The sequence below is a fragment of the Hyperoodon ampullatus genome (genome assembly GCF_949752795.1).
Source record: "Hyperoodon ampullatus genome assembly, chromosome: 8".
Classification (NCBI taxonomy): domain Eukaryota; kingdom Metazoa; phylum Chordata; class Mammalia; order Artiodactyla; family Ziphiidae; genus Hyperoodon; species Hyperoodon ampullatus.
Window position 1 is genome coordinate 35,983,586 of NC_136921.1, and position 17,974 is coordinate 36,001,559.

Below are 17,974 nucleotides of genomic sequence, written 5' to 3' on the forward strand. Positions count from 1 at the left end.
TCCAATTGCTTCACGTTCTTGCCAGCACTTACTATTGTCCATCATTTTGATTACAGCCGTCCTAGTGGGTGTGAAATGATATCTCATTGTGGTTTTGATTTGCATTTTCTTCACGACTAATGAGTTTGAGCATCTTTTCATGTGCCTATTGGCCACCTAGATGTCTTTGGAGAAATGTCTATTTAATTCCTTTGCCCATTTAAAAACTGGGTCATTTATCTTTTTATTGTTGAGTTGTAAGAGTTTTAAAATATATCCTGCACACTAGATCTTTATCAGACATATGATTTGCAAATATTTTCAATACTTTCTCCTGTTCTGTGGTGTGTCTTTTCAATTTCTCATAGTGTCTTTTGAAGCACAAAAGTTTTTAGTTTTGATTAAGTTCAATTTATCTGGTTTTTTCTTTCATCCTAGACTCTTTAGACATAGTGCCTAGATCCATTCTGACAAGAAAAAGAGGGTGATAGCAGATGGGGACAAATGTGAAAATGACAACTTTACAGTTCATACTAATAAAATTATTTAGAAAACCACCTTTCACTAGACAGTATAATTTCTGTTGGTGAATACAAGCCAACTATGAATCACATACAAACCATCATCTTCCATTCCATTCAGCTGGATGGATTTAACGGACAGAATAATAAAGAATACCATTCTAGAGGAAACCAGTTATCATTTATGCCATTTAAAATATGATTTCTAAATTGCTTAAGCATATCTATCAAATTCCAAATGGAGCATTTAAAATCAGCATCCTATAAAAGCAATACTCTGTGAAATGATTTCTGAACTGTGAAAATTTGTCTTTCAGACCCATCATCCTAGAGCACTGAGACTGGATAGATTGCTTTGTTGGAAGAGCCACCCCATCTTCGCCAGAGGTTTGTATTTGATTCATATGGGTACACTCCAAGGAACATAGGATCCAGGTTTATCTCTTGGAATCTGGAATAAAAGGACAAGTTTGGATGTTTGCAACTTGGAAAATGTTTGTGATGTGTGACAAATAGCAGACTATAAAATAGGATAAAAATCACCCAGAGGGTGACCAGGACAATGAGAGGTCTGGCCATGACAGTATGAGAAATGTGGAGGAATCCAGGAGAAGACCAAGGGTCAGGCGGGGCAGGACAGCTATGAGAGTCATCTCATGCTTGAAGAGGGACAAAGGAAAGGTGGAATCAGCCTCTGTGCTTCTCCAGAGTGAAGCGGCGATTCGTGGGGTTTAGGAAGAGCTATGAGGGGTACCATGAAGGGCCCTCATGAGAGGAGGTATAGGACGGGGCTCTCCCCTCAGTATAAGGAATAACTTGTTTACGGTCAGAGGAGTCACTGTCAATGGCATGACCTCCTCCTACAATGAAAAATCCCACTGGAAGCGCCCGAGGAGAGCTGAGATGTTTGCTCAGCCGGAGGGGGGTGGGGCGGGAGGTGGGGTTGGCTTGCAGGAGGGATTCCTGCTGCTGGGGGTTGGGAAAGGGCACCTCCTACTCTGTGGTTCAAATGAGGAATGGCACATACTCCCAGTGGTTTGGAAGGAAGTTTAGTCTGTCCTCTAAACTTCCTTCCGAGGAAGTGAGATTGCGGAGGTGGCCCAGATTCTTGGCCTGGGATTCTTGGGTTCAGGGCACGGTTCCTGAACTTTATCCCTGACTAATGTGTCCTGGGAAGGGAACAAAACTAATAAGGAGGAATATACGATTGATGAATGAAGAAATGAAGAATGAACCTTTCTTGTTTAGTGGTGCAGAACTGAGCCCCACTGCAGGCAGGCTGCTGTCCTGCTCAGATGTCTTCAAGACTCCTGTCACCTCTTCCTCCGTGGAAAACCACCATGGTGGGTTAATGAAACTTAACCACAAGGACAGGGAAAAAACAATTCAGACTTGTATGAGCAGAACATACCATTTTTGTGAACTTGTCTTCACAGGCCATCCTAATCTTCTCTGGGGTCAGTGGACTATTGAGCTTCAACGGTCCAAGCAGCCCTCTCTCCTGTCGTGCTGCGCTAACCGCGTCCTGGATGGCGAAAAACACCGAACACCCCAGGAATACCCCAGACTCTCCCAGACCCTGGAAGGGAAACAAGTCAACTAGATTATGACTCTCTCTTTCTCTCTCTGTATATATATGTACATATGTATGTGTATTATGTATATGTGCATCTGTAGGTACATATGTGCATGTATGGGTACATAAAATATTAAATATTACATGTACAACTTTTTCCTTTAAAAAGCGAATTCACTATTTTAACCCAGTATTCCCATTCTTAGGATTCCAGCCTAAGGAAATGATCCCAAATGGAGAAAGCAGATATAGGCATTAAGATGAAAAATCAGACAACCTGATGGTAATAGTAGTTTGTGTTAGTCTCCACGATTTGGAGTATGTTTTTTTTTTTTTTTTTTGCGGTACGCGGGCCTCTCACTGTTGTGGCCTCCCCTGTTGTGGAGCACAGGCTCCGGATGCGCAGGCCCAGCGGCCATGGCTCACGGGCCCAGCCACTCCGCGGCACGTGGGATCTTCCCGGACCTGGGCACAAACCCATGTCCCCTGCATCGGCAGGTGGACTCTCAACCACTGAGCCACCAGGGAAGCCCAGATTTGGAGTATTTTTTTAAAATTGTATAATGTTGTTAAATTACTTTAAAATTAAAGTGTTTTGGGAATTCCCTGGTGGTCCAGTGTTTAGTACTCCGTGTTCCACTGCGGGGGGCACGGGTTCAATCCCTGGTTGGGGAACTGAGATCCTGTAAGCTGCATGGCGGCCAAACAAACAAACAAAATGTTTAATAGGGCTTTTTTTCCCCTACAATCCTGGCAAAACCCCCAAACAACCAAGAGATGAATGTAGCCCCTCCCTGCTGGCACAGATATCACATAAACATGCATTTATTCATAGAGCACAGCTTACCTTAGACGAATACAGGGTATTTGAGTTTTGAGATGGAGGCAACAAAGAAACGTGCAACTCCATGGGGATGTCACAGATGGCAGGGATCTTATATTGGTTTGGGCCTCGAGTGTACAGGACCCCCTGAGGAGAATAATTCAGTTCCTCTATTGTATAAAGTCCCATGCCTTGAATAAATGCACCTTCAATCTGAGGCAAAAAAAAAAAATTTCCATATATGAGAAAAGACACTCAACAGTAACATTTCACCTTCTTGCTGTTAGTCTGGATTTTAAAAATGCAGTTGAAGGGGGTTTGCAGCATGTCTTGGAGTACGTTTCCAAATGTTTACTTACAAGTTCACCTTGAAGCATGTCTGAACATCTTAGCGAGTGCTAAGTTCACTCAAAGGACTTGAGTTCGAATCTCAGCCTGGCATTAAAATTGCAGCTCTGGAAGAACCCTCACGGAGCCTGTAGCCCAAATGCCCTGACTTTTTCTGCCTACAAGGCAGCTGGTTGGCCACAGACCCCAGCACCCCAGGAAAGGCTCTCGGGGCTCTGGAACCTTAGCAGCTCCTCACTCACAAGCCTGCCGGCCTCACATCTCTGGACTCAGTTTCCTCGCTTGTAACATGAAGGGTTTGAACCGTGTGCTTGCTTAGCTTCCTTTACAGCTTTAAAATGCTCCAGTTCTTAGATGTCAGCACGTGGACAGAATTACCTTTCCACACAGACTTCTGATTTCTGAGTCTCTTCTTCCTTTCTTTCCTTCCTGTGTCCATATTTTCCTCACTTCTATCTATTAGCAGAGACGTTCTTCTCTACCCCGATGTTAGAAGAAGCTTCCTAACACTCCAGACTGCTCCCTGGGCCAACTCCCCTCCCCCTGCTAAGTGAGGTGCCTGTCTTTGGAGGCTTCCACCAGCCCGGCCCTCTTCTGCTCCCTACCTCCAGCCTCACATCTTGCTCCTGGGACATGGGTGAGCGCTGCCACCAGCCTCTCCTCACTGCCAGCCATGAACACAAGGTGTGCAGAATCTTAGCTCTTTCTTTAGGTTGATTTCCTCCACTCTCCTCCCACCCGGAACACCTCTTCCCGATCATTCTTTGACTACCTGGTCCGCACCACTTCCTCCCGGAAGCCTGCTTTGACTTCTCCAACCCATACATTCTTCCCATTCTCCAGTCAATGTCCTAATTGGAGAGTCCCTCAGACTATACGCTCCATTGCAAGTAGGGAGCTGAATGGCCCACTGGGGCTGAGGCAGGTAAAGAAAGTGAGTGAAGCTTCCAGAGAGCATGTGACTCTCTAAAGAAGCAGCCAATCAACTTTTCCTCGTGGAAATGTAGCTCCGGTGTTGGCAAATTTTCTGTGTTTCCAAGAGGTGCTAGCCATTTGAAAATTCATGTAAAATAGCTTGTGATTTTTCAATCTTGTTAATTATTTCAAATATAAATTTTAAAATGTCTGTGGGCAAAATAGGCTACCCATCAACAGCTGCTGCTGTTAACTATTTGACGTTTGTTATCTCAACCCAACATTAAACTCCCTGAAACCAGAGCCCATCATCTCCTCAGGATTCAGCACTAAGCACTGCATTCTACTTCCAGCCCACCGGTATGGGGCTCACTTTTCACCTCTAGGCTTAGTCCTGCTCATTCAAGCTCCCCAGTCACAGACTGTATGTTTCTTCAAAAACTACCTGAAACACCTTTGTTCCCTTCCCTTTTTTAAACAGTAAGAGATTTGAGTTCTGTGGCTGTCCTGAACGGAAAGATTCTGAATAAAGGGATAGAATAAGAAGATGATGAATAAGCCAACAGGATGTGTTCCTGGCAGATCCCCCAGAAGTTTTGACTTTTACAAATAGGGAGTCAGGAAAGTCATTTCCACATACCTGGCCTATGTCAAGGGCCGGATTTATACTGCAGCCAACATCCATGACAATGTCTGTTCTGATGTTCTAGTAATTAAAAAAAAGTAAAAATGTTTAGTTTAATGAATACAACTTGGGGAGACAAAGTCGAGAAGCAGTTCCTGTCAGGATGGCATTGGAAAAGAACCTATCTTTGGGCCACATTATATTTCAGGAGAAAGAAGCAACAAAGTTATTATGTATAACTTTCAAAGTTATATAAATACTCAACCAGCTTAATCAGTGATTTTTTTTTCTTGGAAAAAATAGGAGAGAAAAATATTTACTTGACTTTGATTCCAGCTGAGTGATGTAACATATTCAATTTAATCCACTATAACAAATAGAACATATGCCACAGAAAAGAGAAAATGTCTATGGCCCTCTTGATCCTTGTTGCAAAATTTTGTGGCTACCACACAACCCCACATTCAGAGTCCAACTGGCTGGGTGATAGTTACTGAATCAAGAACTCAGGGTACATCAGCAACATTTTTCATTTTTAGAACAGAGCAGAGATTAAATCTAACATTACCATTTTGGTGACCAAAAGTTCTCTGATAACCTACAAATGAGGAGAAGGACAGCAGGCCCAGCCAGGCTGGTGGTGACACCTTTGCTCCTCAGCAGGTCTGTACCTTCTTTTCTGTGACATATGGTATTTGACATGACAGATTCTACTTATTATAATAATAATAATAATTATTATATATATATATTTTTTGTGGTACACGGGCCTCTCACCGTTGTGGCCTCTCCCGTTGCGGAGCACAGGCTCTGGACGCGCAGGCTCAGCGGCCATGGCTCACGGGCCCAGCTGCTCCGCGGCATGTGGGATCCTCCCGGACCGGGGCCCGAACCCGTGTCCCCTGCATCGGCAGGCGGACTCTCAACCACTGCGCCACCAGGGAAGCCCCATAGCATTTCTTAAAAGCATAAGGATGCTCTTAAACTATCTAAAAAGCAGGACCTAGCTGGACAAAAGATATCAAAAGCTGGCCACTAGCTCCCCTGGGCTGGCCCTTGGTGCTTCTTAGCAGATTGTGGATGCTTATGAAATCCTTCAAGAACGCCATATGGGGCTTCCCTGGTGACACAGGGGTTGAGAATCTGCCTGCTAATGCAGGGGACACGGGTTCGAGCCCTGGTCTGGGAGGATCCCACATGCCGTGGAGCAACTGAGACTGTGAGCCACAACTACTGAGCCTGCACGTCTGGAGCCTGTGCTCCATAACAAGAGAGACCAGGATAGTGAGAGGCCCATGCACCGTGATGAAGAGTGGCCCCCGCTTGCCACAACTAGAGAAAGCCCTCTCACAGAAACGAAGACCCAACACAGCAAAAATAAATAAATTAATTAATAAACTCCTACCCCCAACATCTTCTTTAAAAAAAAAAAAAAGAATGCCATATGATGGCATTTCATGCAAGAGGAAGCCCCCTGTAGGCTGTGTTTCTACATTGAAGCCCCCTGTAGGCTGTTTCTTCCTTGAAGCCCCCTGTAGGCTGTGTTTCTTCCTTGAAGTGATTTTTTTTCCTGATTCTATTTGAAAGAGCAGGGGAAATAAAGAAGACAGGCTGCCAGCTGTTTTCCACATAAAACACCGAGGCGTTTGCTGAGCTTCTATTTTCCTTGGTAAAACAGACAAATTATCCTTAGGCCGGTTACATGGTGCCTCTCTGGTGCTCAGACAGATGGAATACGTGGAAAATAGATGTATCTAGAGTTCAACTTGAAGACCTTCCCAATTGGTACTGACCTTATGAGCACCTGTCAGACAGTCTATCTCAACCTCGGAACAGGCAGCTCCATAAACAAAGTATTCAAAAGGACGGCCTTCGCCTGTCTCCCAGTTCATGTTCGACTCATAACCCCTGGAGGAAATAGAATTCTTGAGGAGCGTTAAGTGATCAAGTCCCCTAATTGCAGACCACAATGGTTAAACAGACCCGTTAAGAGCTGTGCTCAATTTGTATGCACAGCAAACCAGAGGAGTGCACAGGTACAATGATGTGTAGCACATAATACATGCAATAAGTCTGCTGAATAAATAAATATTTACTTCTTTCTTATTAACCTTGCTTTGCCTGATAAAAACATGAAACCACTCCCTACCACTGACTCCTTATGCTTGGAAGTTAACTGCTGACTGTATGGATATTCATCCTATTGCTTTTGGCTAATATTGGGTCATGTAATCCTATCGTCATCAGATTTGGGGGATTCCACCTGGATTTTACACCAAACACTCCTTCAAAGGTGCACGCTTGCCTGTTCACCCGTCATGCTGGCTCTAGGATTCAGCCTTCTGTGCGAGGGATCAGGCCCCTTGGATCTCATTCTGTGCCACTACTCTGGTTGCTCCATCAGGCACCATGGCCTGCTCTGTTCCTAACTATTCTTTAAGAACACCAAACGAATGCCATGGTGGAAGAGAAGCATAGGCCAGCAGCTTGCCAGTACTTTCTACCCTCCTCTCCTCTGCTCCGCCCAGTCTGGAGGGGCTTATTCCTGATAGCCAATTCCTGATAGCCTGGGACACCCATGACAAGTGACAAAGAGACAAAATCAGGTATGACTCTCTATGTCACTCTATTCTCTGATGGCTTCCACTCTCCATTAAAATAACTCGATAAATTGATAGATTCTTTTCCAAAGTGTCTGAGTTCTAGTTGTGCCACATCTTGACAACACATAGGTATTGTCAAATTCTTGTATTTTGCCAATCTAGAAGGTGTGAAATGGTATTTATCTTATTATGGGTTTAATTTGCATCCCTTTCCCTTCATTTCCTAACTTAAGGGACACACTGAGTTTTCAACAAAAGGTCAACCACTGTTGTGGGTCCCAAGCACTAACCCCCAGGGAACCCTCTAGTACTTCCCAGTATGATTTGAATCATCGATTCAGCTGTATTTTATTTGTGTGTCTATTTTTTCCCAGGCTTTCTGGAAATTTGGATTAAGTAGCACCTAAATGTTCTTTATAACAGTGGGTTAACACAAGGTACAAAATCATTTTTTGCCAAACTGGCAAACTGAAATGAAACTTCTCCTCAAGATACCGCTGCTATTTTCCATAGCATGCAATTGAAAGGACTATTTACCTGAAGTATCCAGTAGCTGAAAGACTAATGCTTTCATTAAAAGCAGCCTGTGCCTGGGAAAGAAGAATACAACATGATGCAATAAAGATGTTTAAAGTAAGAATCACATGAGACTTCAATATTAATTTTACTCTGTGTTAAGTAAAGTGATCAGTAGTAATAACTAGGAAGGACCAAGTTTAATTTATTCCTTTCAGCATTTTCCATCTCTATAGGCATTTATGGTTCACTGCTTGTAGGAACAGCATTTGTTCAATGCATATCATCATAATAAATGACTCCCATGGTATGTTACACTTATAGATTGGACTATTGTGGGCAACACATGTTCTGCTTATGAAGAATTTCACTCAGTCACCTGGAAAGACTTAGCCTATTAACACAGAACATTTCAGGAAAAAATGGGTGGTCAGACATTTAATTTTATTTATTTATTTATTTATTTTTTATTTTTTTTGCGGTAGGCGGGCCTCTCACTGTTGTGGCCTCTCCCCTTGCGGAGCACAGGCTCCAGATGCGCAGGCTCAGCGCCATGGCTCACGGGCCTAGCCGCTCTGCAGCACGTGGGATCTTCCCAGACCGGGGCACGAACCCTTGTCCCCTGCATCGGCAGGCGGACTCCCAACCACTGCGCCACCAGGGAAGCCCAGACATTTAATTTTAATATCATGTATCCATAACAGACTTAGGACAGGGGTACAATCTTACTAAATTGTACCATTTACACCAAAGGTTCTCCTGACTCTGCAGTGTACACAGTTGACTAAGATACAAAATGATGCCCCCAAGTCTGAGAAAGAAAAATGTGAGAAGCGCAACCATTACAGAGGAAAGTGGGCTGAATGGCAGCATTTTTTGATGGTGGAGGACCGACTCCCTTGCACTGCATCTCTCTCCATCTTTCTCCAACCAGACTCTCCCAGGAAGCACTGGGAAAAGGGCAGAAATAAATATGCCCAGAAAGGATTGAGAGCTCCTATAAATATGAATTATAGAATGAATCCTAACTCTATGGAATAGCAGGAACCATTTCTAAGTAAGACTCTCCAATGTTATTTCCTCCAGACCAGTGCTTTAATATGACTTGACATCCTAGAACTGTCAGCCTTCAGTGGGTATCCATTCCACACCATCTGGTACTTTAGAACCTGTTACTCTGAAAAGTTTCCTAGTTGACTTTAGAATGTGTGTCTTCTCATCCAATTAGATTTTAGGTAGATGAAAGGAAGCAGTTGAATATTTCCATTCCATTTAGTGCCTACTATTTGCTGAATAGATACCCAAATGGCTTGGTTTCCTCTGTCTAAAAGAGTGCTTATATGATTTTTACTTTTATAAAAGGATTCTAGTGTTATCTTCCAATTTTAGGAACAGGGGAGCCCCCAAAAAAGAACAAATAGATGAACTGCTATTATCTAGAAAATACCTAGATTCCTTAGGAAGAAACATTAATTAATTCTTGATTGAAACAAGAGTTCTGGACACAAGAACCATCTTTTCTCTAATAAAGAATTGTCCCAGATGTAGGAGTTCCTCCATCATGCTGTGACAATATTTCCACAGGCCGAGAGCCAAAGGCCTCTAGTGATCATGATGTAACTGCAGTACCTTTTAATATGCCCTTTCTACTGATATTTGATTCACACATCTCACTCTCCTCTCTCCTTTTTCCTCCTAACATACAACACAAAGTAACAGTGATTCTCACCCAGTCCTTCCAAGTGCCTCCAGGATTCTTGTTGATGATGGGTTCAAGGCGTTTTAGAAGAGTCTGACAAGCGTCCTAGGGATTATTTTTTAGTTAAAATTATGACCATAATGTCACGTGAACAACAATTTCAAAAACACACTATTATGTGCTGTTATATAGGCTTATTTAAGAGGCCCATGGTACACGGAGAAGGAAGACACCAACCCCGTAAGAGGTGGTGTGAAAGGTCTCATGGGGTTGGGGGTGAAGCATGAGCTGGTTTTAAAGACAGACCGCCTGGGATGGGGGCCTTGTAAGCCCTGCTAAGTGGTCAGGACTTAACAGAAAAACTGTTGATAAACCACCGGTCACTGTTTTTAAGCTCAGCATGGTCAGATTTATTTTGTGGGAAAGCTTTCCCTGGCTGCAGGAAGCCAGAGTGAAAGGCAATGAAACTGGGGTGGACAGACAGAGCCTTGCGATGGCCCTGACAAGAGGCGCGAGTTTGAACCAAAGCAGCCGTGGTACTGAAACCTGGAACTGGAAAGAGACATTTCTGAGTAGAACTGAGAGGGCTTGGGGACCAGTAAGCTGTCAGGAGTGAGGGAGAAAGGAGGTGGCATCTCCCGCTCGGGAGAGTGGCCAGTCCTGGACACTGACTGAGCCCCAGGCTGGGGGAAGGCACAGTTTTCCCCAAGAGGGTGTGGGAAAGAGACAAGAGCTGGGTTGATTTGCAACATCTTCTGAGCTCCAGCCTTGACGGGGTTCATGATTTGGGTGCCACTGCAACGATTTTTACCTTTACTGCCAACCCATTGAGATCGGCCACCACGGAACCTCCAGAGATATTTGCATTAGGGACGGTTTCTGTGCTTGTTCCCCGAAGGTGGATGTTGGACAATGGCATCCTTAATTCACGACTGGCCACCTGGATTTTGGAAGAGATCTTCTTTCACTTTTCTTTGGTTAGTCATAGACCCGTGCACTTAGCACATGGTAGCATGTGTGTGGAACACCCCCATGCCCAACTGGAACAAGCGGCCAGGACCACGAATTCTTCCAGCCACAAGAAGTTCCTCTTGTCTAAGACCCTGTAGTTAGTCTAGCCCCCCAGCCCTGAGCACACTTTCTTATTCTTTGACTTTCTTTTGTGCACCAGGAAGAGGAGGTGAGTCAGGCCCCAAGCCAAGGCAGGAAGAAATGTTTCATGTTTTCATCATCATGAAATCAACACCTTCAAGGCCTCTCCTACCTCTGCACTCTGAAAAATTCTAGCAAATCTGACTTCATCAGAGAGATGCCTTATCCACATTTCTGGAGATGCTCCAGGAAGAGAGCGTTTCTGAGAAAGGACAATGGTTTTGTTAAAGCAGCTGCACCAACCGGAGATCCCAGAAGTACATGGTGCCAGTGCCACTGGCCAACATAAGGACTTAGCTGGCTGCTAGGTTCTTCCTTTGTGTTTAATGATGGGGCAAAATCATACTACTAATCTCAGCTGGTTCCACATTCTCTTTCCTGCTAGCAGTATGGCTTAGTTGAGTTTGTCCACAATTACGACAGGGGCATAAGGCATACAGAGCCCTCCCCATCACTGGCTTTCAGAAGACTGCCTACACAAAGTGCATAGGCTTAGAACAGAAAGGTTTCTGGCGGCCCAGTAAGGAAAACACGGAAATCTCACCCCAGAAAGGGGGACAGGTATGACCACACAATTCTCAAGCGAGTGATAACATGAAATAAAACATATATTCAGCACCTCTATGATCAGAAAAGTGCAAATAAAGCAATAATGAGATACCTTCCTCTATTAAATTATCTAAGATTTTTTTTTTTAAACAATCCATAACGTACAATGTTGGGTAGTGGTGTAATGTGATGGATACTTTCTGGAAAACAATTTGGTAACATGTGTCAAGTGACTTAAGATATATTCTGTGACCTAGTAATTCCATTCCTGGAATTTATTTTAAAAAATCGTTGGTTTGATCACAGGTTTATGGACAAAAATGTTCACTGAAGTGTTCAACAATTGGGGATGGCTAAATAAATTATACAGACATATACATGCAGCATTAAAAATCATGATTGTAAAGAATTCTTAATGACAGGAGGAAATGGTCACTCTATATAAGGATAGGTGAAAATCCAGGATATAAAATTATATAAACAGAATGCTAGTGATTTTTTGAAAAAGTATAAAAGTCAAAATAGAGAGACCCCAAAACAGTGATTATTGCTAAGTGGTAGAATTGTGCAGCGTTTTCTAAAATAATGTTTGCCTTTCAAATGTTTTATAATCTGTAATATTACAATAATTAGCAAAATAGAAACAGTAGGTAAAAATTATTCTAAAATAATTGAGCGAAAAGAAAACTGGTAGTTTGGTTAGAAATATCAAATGTGTTTTATACTATCAGTTGTTCAGAGTCCTTACTATAAAAAGGGCAAGAAATAATGCAATACATCAGAATTTCTAAATCTTTTTATTGCGCAGCAAAGGTTCAAAAAAGACAACTCACTTGTTAATATATCCAAAGGAAAGCAGCAAATGACCATACAACCTTCTTTAGCAGTGAGACAACCAGAGGCTATTCTACCACATTCTTTTAGGAGGGTCAGTTACAAAACTGGCTTGTTTACCCAGTTTCTGTGAATAGCTTAGCAGTTGAAGTAGTCAAAGCTAAAGTCTCCTACCCTTTTTATTTTGGAACAGAAAATGTACACTCCAAGTTTCTCTCTCATACACATATCTACAAGCACACATCCGACTTAATCCAATTATCTGCATTCTTACCTGAATCATTTTAGTGTGGACCCCCTGCCCCATTTCAATTCCACCATGAGTCACCAGCACAGACCCATCTAGATAAACGTGAACCAGGGCAGCAGCCTAAGCAAAAAAGATGAAAACAGTTGCCACGATCTGTTTGATTGACATTATCACATATCTTGTCAATGAGAAAACCTTTTCCCTGTAAAGCATCCCCTCCCTCCTTTCCACATCTGCTAAAATAAACACAGACCCTTTCCCCATCGCCCTGAGAGCACTGAGCAGAGCCAGGGCAAGGCAGGGACAGGTGTTGCCTCATGATCGTCCCACAAGAGGCCAGCTTGTCGCTGGATGGCTGTGAGTCTGGGGCAGGATTATGCTGCTTATGCTACTATTTCCTCAGTAGAACAGCTGAGCGCACTGGTACCTTCAAGGATCCCCCCTACCCAGGGTGGAACAATAATCTGGATTTGGATTTTTGGGGGGAGAGGGTGTCAGTTTTAAATGCAAAGTTGAGTATAGATAGTTCGGGGAAGAAGGAAGACTTGTTTACATGAACACTTATCCCCATAGTTGTAGGTATGTTATAGAGAAGCAAAAATAAAAATCCAAATAAGATGGGGCAGATAGACATTACTTTTTTGCTGCAAAATGAGCTAAGCCCACCCTCAATCATCTTGGCCCAGAGTTATAGGGCTTTAGAGTTCGAAGAGAACTTGGAAGTAATCTTATCTAACTGCACAGCTCCCACAGGAATACAGAAGGAACCAAACAGCTAACATAGAATAAAAGGCTGCTGTGGTCAGAAACACCCAGGCTCTAAGCTAAGCATGTTTTACAGTCAATAGGAATGTGCCTTCTTGCCAAGTCTGCTTGTGCTAAACTAGGGGGTATGGAGATGGGCCAGGAGACTGAGATATCCCAGGAGACGGCAGAAAATGTGAACGGCGTCTTCACTTTGAGTCTCCAGTATACGAGCAATATTAACAGCATATGGGCCTAGAGAAAAATGCTTCTAGTGCTTCCACTGTGGTTCAGGGGGCCTGCAAGGCACACACCTTTACTGCTGCTCAACTGGGAAATGCCAGCCTCTTAGATGTAGTCTAGGCCAGCCAGGGGTCACTAAAAGCTATCGGCTAGGTTTCTTAATATCTAAGCTTCTATGCAGAGTGGCATAATAATCCAGGATTTGTAAAGGCAGGTCTTCAGAAAATTCTGGTAACAAGCTAATTTCCATTTAATGAAGCTAAAATTTTTAAGCCTTGCTTTACTCACTTAGATTACTTATAAACAACCCTGGTCAGAAGTGAAAGTCAAAGGAACGGCATGTCAATCACCAGATATGCCCAAGGAAAGGAGTGCATTCCTAGATCGATTCTTTGCCCACCAGAAGGACCTTTATAGCCACCTGTGGGCCATGGGCCACACTTGAAGAGCTGTCTCTTTACTGGCATCCAAAGGTTCACACTACTCTAGCAAATGACAAGCAGAAGCCTCTAGCATTCCAAATCAGGCACTTTGACAGTGAAAATGCGCTCTATTTACCTGGTCAGCTGGTATAAACTAGGGATGTATTGAGAAAATGGGGACATAGGAGCACTTTCTCTGAGGACAAAGGCACATACACTCACAGCCCAAGGGAGAATCTTAGAACCTTAGGAGAGGCATCGTTGCCATAATAATCATATCCAAGTGCCTTGGGGAGATCCAGCAGAGCATGTTTTACTGTCTGTTGACATATCAGTCCTGGAAACACTGTCTTGTGCTCCTGGTCATTTATTCTCTAAACAATAAAGATAAGGAGTGACATCCTCTACAAAGCACCCGGGGCGGGCTGCCCAGGGGTTATGCACCAGACGGCAGGGGATGCCAGCTGCAGCGGCTGCTCCTGGGCTCCATTCTACGGCACCTCTTTGTACTCTGCTGGAATGTAAGCCCCCTGAAAGGAAAGTCTGTGTCCTAAGGGATCCTTTGCAAAGCAACATAGTACCTCATGAGCAGTAAGTACTCAATAAAAGTTTGATAAATGAACTGGCAACAGCATAGCCATTTAATCCGTTCCTTAAGCTTGTAGACACTATATTTGGCCTCCTTGGCTCTGCCAGCAATTCAGAAGTTGCTTGTGGGTGAAATGTGTAGCTGACACATGTGACTGAACTACAAGTACAGTGGATTGTGCATTTCCTTCATGTGTGACCCCGCTGGCAGCAGCGCTCTGCCTGTGTGTCCAGGGCAGCATTTCTGTCCTAGACTGCTGAGTAACTTGTCCCATGTGCTGCTGCAGTCTTCTTGGGCCACTTAAAATGTCGAATTTGGTTCAGTTAAGTGGCACCACCGGATGGCCCACTGTTAGCGCCACAAAAGATAATTCTGCAAAGCTGCATCTACGGCCTTCCTGGGTGGCGCAGTGGTTGAGAGTCCGCCTGCCGATGCAGGGGACAGGGGTTCGTGCCCCGGTCCGGGAGGATCCCACATGCCACAGAGCGGCTAGGCCTGTGAGCCATGGCCACTAAGCCTGTGCGTCCAGAGCCTGTGCTCCGCAACGGGAGAGGCCACAACAGTGAGAGGCCTGTGTACCGCAAAAAAAAAAGCTGCATCTACGAAATCAGCACAACTGGCACGTGGGAACAGATAGTTCTCCAATATAAACCTGGAACTTAGGCTGTGAAATTTAAGTCCTCAAACAATGACTGCTGGTGTTGGTGAGACATGAGCTTTGACCCAACAGATTCCCAAAATGTCACAGCCATTCAAACAGTTGAGTTCCTCTTCTGTGCCAGGCACCGTATGAAGGCACTGGGAATACAGAGGTTCATTAGATACTGTGTGCACTTCAGTGCTCTGTCTAGGAATTAAATGTAATGCAGGTGAGGCATGTCTGACACCCTCAGCTGTTGGGAGCACAGTCCTGAAGTCAAGTCCTTTTTCTACCACTCACTAGCTGGATGTCCTTCTGTAGGAGAGCGGACCTCTGTGGGCTTCAGCTCCCCCTTCTATGAAACAGAATCACACCAGCCAACAGAGGGGAGATGGGGCTTAAATCAAGTGGGAAATTGCAAATCACCCAGCCTAGGGCTGTAGACACAGAAGGTGCTCTAGTTCCCCCTCTATCTGGTTTGCTTCAGAACAGAGGCTTTCAGCGTGTGGCTTCCAGGAAGCAGCCTGACTGATCTCAAACTCCTCAATTCAACTCTGCAATTCAGCCTTAAGCAAATGTTTTAAGCACAGAAGCTGGTTTCCAGGGAAGGATGGGAGGGGATGGTGGTGGTGGGGAGAGCGTCTCAGGAGCCTTTGAGAATGAATTTGTGCTGCTGGCTGTTGTCTAGATTCTTCCCAGCTGAGCTGAATCCCACCTCAGTTCCCTCCAGAAGGTGCTGTGGGGAAGCAGCTTGATGTAGCTGACAAAGCACAGCTTCTGGAGCCTCTGAGACCTGAGTTCTAGCACCAGCCCCGCCTCTCACCAGCTGTGGGACTCTGGACAAGTTATTTAAGCTCTCTGAGCCTCAGTTTCTCATCATTAACATAAGGTTACAAATCTTATAGGTTGCCCTGAGGGCTGAATGAGATGAAATCTAAAAGAGCTTACAACATAGTAGGCGCTCAGTAATTATCGTTAATTTTTATCTACTTTTTGAGAAATTTCTGATGAGAGAAATGGGACAGACCTAGTTTCCTGTGGAGGCCAGGTATTAAGTAATGGCAACCATTGAATAGAGACAGCCTGCCATGTCTACCCACAGCCTAACGCCCCCAAATTTCCAGAAGATTCATATACAATGGAAATTGTTTTCTGCATGATCCTGGTCGGTGTACTCAAGGACAGCTAGCCCAGACTGACCTCTTTGCTGCCAGCTGGCTAATCAGTTTGCCCCAGAACTATATACAAAGAGTCACTGCTCACTAACCCTTTTCTAGGGATAGTTTTCCCCCTTCCTTTCCTTTTTAATAACCTTGTTTTTACATATATATGGAAATTAAGAAAAAAAATGTCATGAAGAACCTAGGGGTAAAACAGGAATAAAGACACAGACCTACTTGAGAATGGACTTGAGGATATGGGGAGGGGGAAGGGTAAGCTGTGACAAAGCGAAAGAGAGGCATGGACATATATACACTACCAAACGTAAGGTAGATAGGCAGTGGGAAGCAGCCGCATAGCACAGGGAGATCAGCTCGGTGCTTTGTGACCGCCTGGAGGGGTGGGATAGGGAGGGTGGGAGGGAGGGAGATGCAAGAGGGAAGGGATGGGGGAACAGATGTATATGTATGACTGATTCACTTTGTTATAAAGCAGAAACTAATAAAAAAAAAAGAAATTCAAACTGTAAAAATAAATAAATAAATAAATAAATAACCTTGTTTTTGCCTTTATTCCTCAACCAGAGCTTCTTGACTCTCTCATCTGAGGAAATCGTAGGCAGATGACTAAACAACATCTGTGCTGTTTTGCCGTCGTAAACAGGAGAGGCATAGGAAGGCTGCACTCAGATCACCACTGTGCTGTTAGACACCCCTCTGCGTTAACCCACCACAATCAAAGCTGCATGAAAACGTTCTGGTGATTTCATCGAGGCTGAGTCAGGATAGATGGGTGGATGATGGGTGTGGAAATGGGGGAAGGGCCTTCCTGCCTGCTTTTCCTGGCCTCCCCATCACACGGCCTACACACTAGTGCTCCTCACAGCCCCACCCCCACTTATCCCTATTCTGTCAGCACTCAACACACACACCTGCCGTACCTTCTTCACGGTTCAGCCAAAGGTGTGAACTCTGCGAAGGGGAGTGACTACAGTTTTGAGGGCTCTGCCGCCTCATCCACATGTATGTATAGATACACACACGGACACGTAAGAACATAGGGAACAGGGTTCCCACGTCCCTGCTGTACAATGAGTGACAATAAAGACCACCAACTGTCCGGGGTAAGTTCCACTCAAGAATGAAGAGGTGGAACCTGCAAGTGAGGTTTAGCAACCAAGCAGGGAATTCATTTAATCAATTAAAGAAAGTAAACAACAAGAATAGATTTTTCAGGACTTCCCTGGTGGCGCAGTGGTTAAGAATCTGCCTGCCAATGCAGGGGACACGGGTTCGAGCCCTGGGCTTGGAAGGTCCCACATGCCGTGGAGCAGCTGGGCCCGTGAGCCACAACTACCGAGCCCGCGTGCTGCAACTACTGGAGCCTGTGTACCTAGAGGCCATACTCTGCAACAAGAGAAGCCACCGCAATGAGAAGCCCGCGCACCGCAACAAAGAGTAGCCTCTGCTCGCCCCAACTAGAGAAAGCCTGTGCGCAGCAATGAAGACCCAAAGCAACCAAAAATAAATAAATAAATTTATTTAAAAAAAAAAAAGAATAGATTTTCAGTCCTCCCCATGATACCTTTAACGGCTATAAAGTGAAAACAAACTTCTACGATTGTGTTTGAAAAGCTATTTAAATGATTTATTTTTCTGGATGTAATTTTCCCCAACCCACCAAAAAGGGGAGGAACACTGACTGCCTTGCAGCTTCTTGTTACTATTTCATTTCCTGTTTCTATCTCACAGAATCAGAGTAGCTGAAGAGGAGTCTTGGGGGTCA

At 44.3% G+C, this 17,974-nt stretch overlaps 1 protein-coding gene across 1 annotated transcript in view; it reads right to left on the minus strand.

Moving 5' to 3' along the window:
• Positions 1–900: 900 nt before the first annotated feature.
• LOC307057402 (aldehyde oxidase 1) overlaps positions 901–17,974 on the minus strand; it is a gene marked incomplete at both ends in the record, with an annotated part of 71,477 nt that continues 54,403 nt past the window's right edge. The window contains 9 exons of the mRNA XM_079710601.1: positions 901–951; positions 1,912–2,079; positions 2,924–3,112; positions 4,803–4,868; positions 6,581–6,695; positions 7,928–7,980; positions 9,636–9,710; positions 10,417–10,545; positions 12,415–12,510. Coding sequence (XP_079566727.1) covers positions 901–951; positions 1,912–2,079; positions 2,924–3,112; positions 4,803–4,868; positions 6,581–6,695; positions 7,928–7,980; positions 9,636–9,710; positions 10,417–10,545; positions 12,415–12,510 — 942 coding nt within the window. The remainder of the gene's footprint in view (positions 952–1,911; positions 2,080–2,923; positions 3,113–4,802; positions 4,869–6,580; positions 6,696–7,927; positions 7,981–9,635; positions 9,711–10,416; positions 10,546–12,414; positions 12,511–17,974) is intronic.